Source organism: Carassius gibelio, chromosome B23 (genome assembly GCF_023724105.1).
Source record: "Carassius gibelio isolate Cgi1373 ecotype wild population from Czech Republic chromosome B23, carGib1.2-hapl.c, whole genome shotgun sequence".
NCBI lineage: Eukaryota > Metazoa > Chordata > Actinopteri > Cypriniformes > Cyprinidae > Carassius > Carassius gibelio.
This window is the reverse complement of record NC_068418.1, coordinates 11,825,638-11,833,503: the sequence shown is the minus strand read 5'-3', so window position 1 is coordinate 11,833,503 and position 7,866 is coordinate 11,825,638. Positions and strand designations below refer to the sequence as shown.

General features: G+C 36.6%; 1 protein-coding gene across 1 annotated transcript; it reads left to right on the top strand.

The window, feature by feature from the left end:
* The first annotated feature begins 270 nt into the window (after positions 1 to 270).
* LOC128011271 (protein LKAAEAR1-like) lies at positions 271 to 7,623 on the top strand. Its single transcript, XM_052593486.1, has 4 exons — positions 271 to 315; positions 1,513 to 1,820; positions 5,074 to 5,196; positions 6,236 to 7,623. The coding sequence occupies exons 2-4, from the start codon at positions 1,545 to 1,547 to the stop codon at positions 6,293 to 6,295; spliced, it is 459 nt and encodes a 152-aa protein (XP_052449446.1). The 5' UTR covers positions 271 to 315; positions 1,513 to 1,544; the 3' UTR covers positions 6,296 to 7,623.
* Positions 7,624 to 7,866: the final 243 nt, after the last annotated feature.

Sequence of the window (7,866 nt, the reverse complement as noted above, 5' to 3'; positions counted from 1 at the left end):
TAATGTGGAATCAATTGCATTGAAAAATAACATGGTGCTGAATTATTGCCATATTCATATACCATAATATGTGCTCCAAGATGCCTTAAAGAATTCAGTGATGTCCAAACATTATAATAATGTCAGCACGCCTTTCAGAGTGTAATGGGATATGAATACTGCTCTCATTTCACTGACCTACACTTTCATTGTAAAGAACTGGTTCATTGCTTTTGTCTACAAGACAAAGATCATGTCACCATGACGACTTTAGTAAACAGCAGCACGTTTACAACCTTGGTGATAGAAGGGAGGAACTCGTTCGGGTTTTGTGAGGTATTTTTTTATTATTTTCTTTTATTTTTACGTTTCATGTATGTATAGTTTTATTTTTGACCTGAGATGTTTATAATGCTTTTCATAGAGAGGCATCTGAAAAGGTTTGCTTAAATGTTCCGATGAGGTTTTTATTGATCTCAGTTATTAAATCACCTGAAGACATTTATTACCACAGCAACTATAGAATTACAACAACAAATTAATTTAAGTACTTTATAGTATAAGTATGGTTCAAAAACACTATAGTGTTTACTATGACTTAATTACTATAGTATTTTATTTTTCACGTTTAAGGGAAAGTACACTTCAGAGTTTACACTGAAAAAATATCTGGAGGATTCACCCTACTTTAAAACACTCAAAAATGTCTAGTAAGTTTCATAAATAATTACAAAGAAACGACAAGTAACAAATTGAATTAAATGTGACATTTTGAAGTAGAACAATTAAACGTTTGCTTTATTTATAACTTAAGCCCGAAACACACTGCATGAGTTTCGGCTGACCCCGACAAAAGACTGGCATTGTGAAACAATCATGGCAATGTGATCATGGCTCTTAATTGGTGCTCCTGCATCGAGAAAGGTTCAAAGATGGGGGTTGTCATGATCTTGCTACCAAAGATAGTCGACAATCATTTTCATGATCATGAAATACAGCATGATCATCATACATTGTGTTTGTTGCTACGATCGACGTTTCTGACCAACCAATAAAAATGCAACATGAAATCAACGCGACATTGGCACTAAAACATAAAACTACTTACCTCAAGCTCTTATGCCTTCCTCTTTTGCCACTTACACTTTTTGGAATGATGCTGATGATGGTTTATTTTTCTATAGTAACATGCGTCGTAATAGCATACAGATCATTTACGATGCAGGACCACCGATTAGGAGCCACAATCACAGAAACCACCACAATTGTTTCACGATGCCAATTTTCCGTCTGGGACAGCCACAAATCGTGTAGTGTGTTTTGGGCTTAACGTTACCCAGCTAACAGGGAACATTTTCAGAATTTCGCTCAAAGACATAAACTAACATTCTTTTAGTAAAATTTATGTTAAACGTTAACAGTTTGGTGTGCATGAAAAATATGCGTAAGAAAAATAAAACAAACTTTAGGCTACGTTCTTGTCAACTTGGAAAGGTAGTTAAAAATAAAAAATAATAATAATTTGTTGTGCAGGTCATGATTGCACACACTTGTGGAAGTGAAATATGGCAGGACGAGAATCTCGGAGCAGTGTTTGTGAGAAGATGTGCCCTCAGCAGAGAGCTCGTCATGAAGCCTACAGCGAGCCATCTAAAGAAGCTCAGAGCTGGATGGCAGTGGCGAGACAGCGCGTGTGCACGCACCAGAATAATCAAAAACCTCGCCAAGTCTGCAAACTCACCGCTGCTGCTGAGCGTCAAAATCAACTCACAGCACAATTAAAAGCCGCCGAGGCAAGGAGTCGTATTAGACAGCTGAGACAACGCTATCAAAACCTGAAGGCAGGGGATTACCTCAAAATAATGGTTTATTTCATTATGTGCAAACACTTAAAGGTGCCCTCAGTAATTACTGTACATCTTTATGTTACCCTGGCCAGTATCGGTATGATGGCTGTACATGGTCAGCCATGATTGTAATGTTCTACTCCAATGAGGACATACACATGCAAAATAAAACTGCTTTGTGGGTTAGCTACTTATATGACACTTTATACTTAAAAAAAAAAAAATAGTAGGCCTAAGTTACTTATTACGGAAATAATATAAAAGATAGCTACTTAAGTGCGACTGAATGTACTAGAATGTAATTTCTACTGAAACTTTTATGTCATGTATTTAAATATATTTGTAATTACATATTTATAACAATTAGTTTGTAGTTCAGTACATTTAAAAAAAAAAAATATATATATACAGTATTGTTCAAAATAATAGCAGTACAATGTGACTAACCAGAATAATCAAGGTTTTTAGTATATTTTTTATTGCTACGTGGCAAACAAGTTACCAGTAGGTTCAGTAGATTGTCAGAAAACAAACAAGACCCAGCATTCATGATATGCACGCTCTTAAGGCTGTGCAATTGGGCAATTAGTTGAAAGGGGTGTGTTCAAAAAAATAGCAGTGTCTACCTTTGACTGTACAAACTCAAAACTATTTTGTACAAACATTTTTTTTTTCTGGGATTTAGCAATCCTGTGAATCACTAAACTAATATTTAGTTGTATGACCACAGTTTTTTAAAACTGTTTGACATCTGTGTGGCATGGAGTCAACCAACTTGTGGCACCTCTCAGCTGTTATTCCACTCCATGATTCTTTAACAACATTCCACAATTCATTCACATTTCTTGGTTTTGCTTCAGAAACAGCATTTTTGATATCACCCCACAAGTTCTCAATTGGATTAAGGTCTGGAGATTGGGCTGGCCACTCCATAACATTAATTTTGTTGGTTTGGAACCAAGACTTTGCCCGTTTACTAGTGTGTTTTGGGTCATTGTCTTGTTGAAACAACCATTTCAAGGGCATGTCCTCTTCAGCATAGGGCAACATGACCTCTTCAAGTATTTTAACATATGCAAACTGATCCATGATCCCTGGTATGCGATAAATAGGCCCAACACCATAGTAGGAGAAACATGCCCATATCATGATGCTTGCACCTCCATGCTTCACTGTCTTCACTGTGTACTGTGGCTTGAATTCAGAGTTTGGGGGTCGTCTCACAAACTGCCTGTGGTCCTTGGACCCAAAAAGAACAATTTTACTCTCATCAGTCCACAAAATGTTCCTCCATTTCTCTTTAGGCCAGTTGATGTGTTCTTTGGCAAATTGTAACCTCTTCTGCACATGCCTTTTTTTTAACAGAGGGACTTTGCGGGGGATTCTTGAAAATAGATTAGCTTCACACAGACGTCTTCTAACTGTCACAGTACTTACAGGTAACTCCAGACTGTCTTTGATCATCCTGGAGGTGATCATTGGCTGAGCCTTTGCCATTCTGGTTATTCTTCTATCCATTTTGATGGTTGTCTTCCGTTTTCTTCCACGTCTCTCTGGTTTTGCTCTCCATTTTAAGGCATTGGAGATCATTTTAGCTGAACAGCCTATCATTTTTTGCACCTCTTTATAGGTTTTCCCCTCTCTAATCAACTTTTTAATCAAAGTACGCTGTTCTTCTGAACAATGTCTTGAACGACCCATTTTCCTCAGCTTTCAAATGCATGTTCAACAAGTGTTGGCTTCATCCTTAAATAGGGGCCACCTGATTCACACCTGTTTCTTCACAAAATTGATGACCTCAGTGATTGAATGCCACACTGCTATTTTTTTGAACACACCCCTTTCAACTAATTCAACTAATTGCCCAATTGCACAGCCTTAAGAGCGTGCATATAATGAATGCTGGGTCTCATTTGTTTTCTGAGAATCTACTGAACCTACTGGTAACTTGTTTGCCACGTAGCAATAAAAAAATATACGAAAAACCTTGATTATTCTGGTTAGTCACATTGTACTGCTATTATTTTGAACAATACTGTATATATATATATATATATATATATATATATATATATTACTAATGTGTGTAAACAAACATAGTCATGCAAGTGTATTCTCTACATTTAAGTTGCCTTTTATTTAATTAACATTATCTTCAAGTTCAGGTTTAATTTTATATTTTATCTTGACCTTGCTTGTAATTTTAACATTAAATGGGATAGTTCACCCACAAATGAAAATGTGATGTTTATTTGCATACGCAGAGGGCATCCAAGATGTAGGTGACTTTTTTTTCTTCAGTAGAACACAAACCAAGATTTTGCCATTGCAGTCTATCAGTCTTATAATGATGGAAACCATGGCTGAAAAAAAAAATTAAAAAAAAAAAAAATTAAAAAAAAAAAAAATTAAACCCTGCGGCTCGTTACGATACAATGATGTGTAAAGTCACAAAAGAATCAGTCTTTGCAAGAAACTGAACAGTATTTATATAGTTTTTTAACTTCTGATTCACGCATTGTCCAAACTGTTAGAACTCTCCTGAGCATGTCCTGTTGTGCACGTTCTCAGCAGCAGGTGCATGAGGCGTCTTCTTCTTCAGTAGATCGCAGACTTATTAATGCATTAACACCACATACAGTATCTCTCAAGTGGACCATTGACACTCCTAATGACACGACTGTAGATAGATCAACCACAAGCCTCAGTGTTTAATTTGGTTATGTTTGAGCATGTTTTTTTTTTTTTTTTTTTTTTTTTTTTTTTATGTTTTAGCCATGATTCCCATCCACTTCCTTTATAAGACTGATAGACTGCAATCTTGGATGCCCTGGGGGTAAGCAGATAAACGTCATTTTTGGGTTAACTATCCCTTTAATGACATCTTCAAAAATGACAGATTTCTCTCAGGAACAATCAATGAACTGAATGAAGTCCCCATATTTTTAGTTTCCGATAATCCATGACACCCAGATCAAAGAAAAGATATGTTTCTACTTCAGTTTCACTGTGACTTTAAACCCATTTTTCTAAATTAATTTCTTTAGGATAAAACTTTAACAGTGAATAAAATAAATAATACTAAGTGCACCTTTAATTACAAAAACACAAGACCCCCTATAGTTACCCAAGTGTGAACATGTTAATGATTTACATCTCATGCAGTTCTTTGAAACGAATCTCAATACAGCATTTGCCTCCTTGCAGCTTGCCTAAAAGTCTAATCTCTCTCTTCGCAAATGTTCAGGAGCAGGAAATTAACTTAATGATTTCATGCCAGTCTACCGCGCAGAGGGCTGTCCGCCTGGAGCAGCTACTCCTTGTGAGAGAGAGGAAGATAAACCACACAGACTGCTTGGACCAATTACAGGTAGATATATTTGCTGAAAATCTCATAGATCGCTTTTTTCTTTTCTTTTATTATAAATGTAAATGTTTTCCCACGAAAGTGCCAAGTCAGGACTTAAAATGTTTTTCAACAATGGAACGAGGAGCAGATCTTTCCTTCATATCCCCTTTCCCACTGCTGTAATGTCGTAATAACATTACAGCTCCCAGTTGACAATTTCTCATTGACCGTCACAGTCCTGATGGTATCTCTTAAATAAGCATGAGAATCAGAGAGGAGAGAAAGAGAGAGAGAGGATCTCTTTCACATCTCCACATATTCTAACAGGTGGAGGAACGCATTACCATTATCTCCCCTCAGCAGGAGTGACTGCTCCTGTTTTGTCTCAGCCTTAATTTTACCCTAAAGGGTTCTTCAATGAACTAAAAAAAAAAGTATTTATACGAATCGTGACAACAGGGGTCCTATCTGACTGTCCTTTCAAAGTCATGTTACCTTTATGTGGAAAATGCCAATGCAGTGCCAAGTGTCATCTGTGTAACATCAGCATACTTGGTTAAACTGCTGCCATGAGAGAGCCTACAGTGATGGGACTGACATTAGTTCAAAATAGGCTATTTATAAATGTTTCCAAGGCAACATGAGTGATTTTTATGTAGTTTACATTTTCAGATTTTATTTTATTTCATCTTATTTTAGCTTCATAGTCGTTAACAACATGATTTCAATAACGTTTGTTTTGTTAATTATTATAATGCTAAATGAAAGTGTTTTGGGCCCCATTGACTCTCATTGTATATACAAAACCATTCTTAAAATATAATCTATTCAGAAGAAAGAAAACTATAAAGGATTGGAATGATATGAGGGCAGTAAATGATGACAGAATTTTCATATTTGGGTGAACTGTCCCTTTAATTTAACTGCTCGAAGTGTTCCTCATTTGTTAGTCGCTTTGGATAAAAGCAATAGAAGGGCATTTTTGAGAACTTTTCACATCAAATTTTTAGCACCTTCTGTTGCTTAAATTTTCTTCTGTTTTCCTCTGCTCTTGTTTTAGAGAAGAAGAATTGAGGAGATCCTAGAGGATGAGAAGGGCCTGTCCATTAGTCGTAAATGACTAAAGATGAAAAGGAACATATTTTCTGAATGATCTGAGACTGAAAATGCTGAGTATTGTGGCCTTGTATGCCAATTTTTTATGCCTATGTTTGCATTATAAATTTCAAGATATATTACCTTACCACAGACCAGAGAAGCAGTTATGTTTAGGGATTCTAGCTGGTTTTGATTTCCAAATATATATATTTTGTCTGTATACTGAAAGATGGGCTATATTAAAATTCTATGCTATTTTGTAAATAAATAAAGAATAAAACATTAAATTGTAACAACAATGAGTTTTACAGAATAATTAACTCAAATGATATATAGGGAATTTGAATAATTAATCAGGAATATGATTAATTTATATCTCAGATGACAGTTACATTAAATTTGATTGATTATGAAAAATAGCTCAATTGCCTATACCAATAAATAATCACAGGGCACTGTAACTTACTCATTAATATGTCAATATTCCATTCTTCATACCAATTATTGTGATATCTCTTACTGTAAATTACTGCAAATCAAACAGTGGTATGTCCAGCAAACCACTGTTGACCTATCAATTTTCAATAAAGTTATCACGCCTTATAATTCAAGGAAAAGTATTCTCTGGCCATGAAAATATTATCCTATCCTTATGATAAATTTAGTTTCTAAATTTAGAGCTTGTAGCTATAGATCAGACATCTCAGTGACTCGTAATGTGAGTGGGGTGGAGTCCAAGCCAATCGTCAGTATATGGGTTTTTAATAATTAAACTAGTAATACATCAAACTACAAATCACACAGAGTAAATATGCGTACGACAATACAAACAGTAAGCTTTACAAGACATAACTGAATCCAAATAAAAGAGAGAGAGAGAGAGAGAGAGAGAGAGAGAAAATAGAATGAGATCACATAAGGAGCTCGGGTATGGAAATCATAGTCAGTAACTTTTGGAAGCCAACAACGATCAGATCACAGCAATAATTTAAAGCAGCATTTAAATCTCCATAGAGAAAGTGATACTTGCAAAGTGTCCAATGTGCATGAGCTGGACATCGGGGCGCACTGGATCTTTTGAAACCGGCGTGCGCGTGCTGGAGACCGGCGCACGCTGGAGCACGTGGTCTTTTGTTCTGTCCTCGCGCGGTATTTGAAAGGTTCAACAAACAATGTTCCAGAATTCGTCTTCCTTGCGTGGAGAGGCGAATAGTTGAATAAACTTAGTAGAGAAAAGAAAAGAAACAACAAAAACGAAAGCTTCCAAAGGAGCCATTAAAATGGCTTTTTCTCTCAGCCCCTGTGCTGAGGGGGTTTGCGCTATGAGCGCGGCCTAAGGCCGCGTGGAAGCAACTTTGGTCGCACAGGAGAGCAGCGTGTCCGAGAACGGAGAAGGAGAAGAAGAGGAAGGGCGGACCTTGTTCGGTCGTTCTTATGGCTTAAGATGGCCCCGCCTCTTTTCGCATAAACAGCCAATGAAAGTCCGCGATCTGAAGCGGAGGGAAAAGTTCCTTTGTCTCTGTGGAGACAACCCCCCCGATGATCTAGGGCCTGTCCGATTCCATCAGGGATATTTCTAGCAAGTTTGTAATT

What these genes read in the sequence shown, in the direction of transcription:
- LOC128011271 (XM_052593486.1), top strand. Translation starts at nt 1,545, where the DNA reads ATGGCAGGACGAGAATCTCGGAGCAGTGTTTGTGAGAAGATGTGCCCT. An exon ending in AACGCTATCAAAACCTGAAG is followed by an intron (nt 1,821 to 5,073) that starts GCAGGGGATTAC and finishes GCAAATGTTCAG; the next exon opens with GAGCAGGAAATTAACTTAAT. An exon ending in ACTGCTTGGACCAATTACAG is followed by an intron (nt 5,197 to 6,235) that starts GTAGATATATTT and finishes CTCTTGTTTTAG; the next exon opens with AGAAGAAGAATTGAGGAGAT.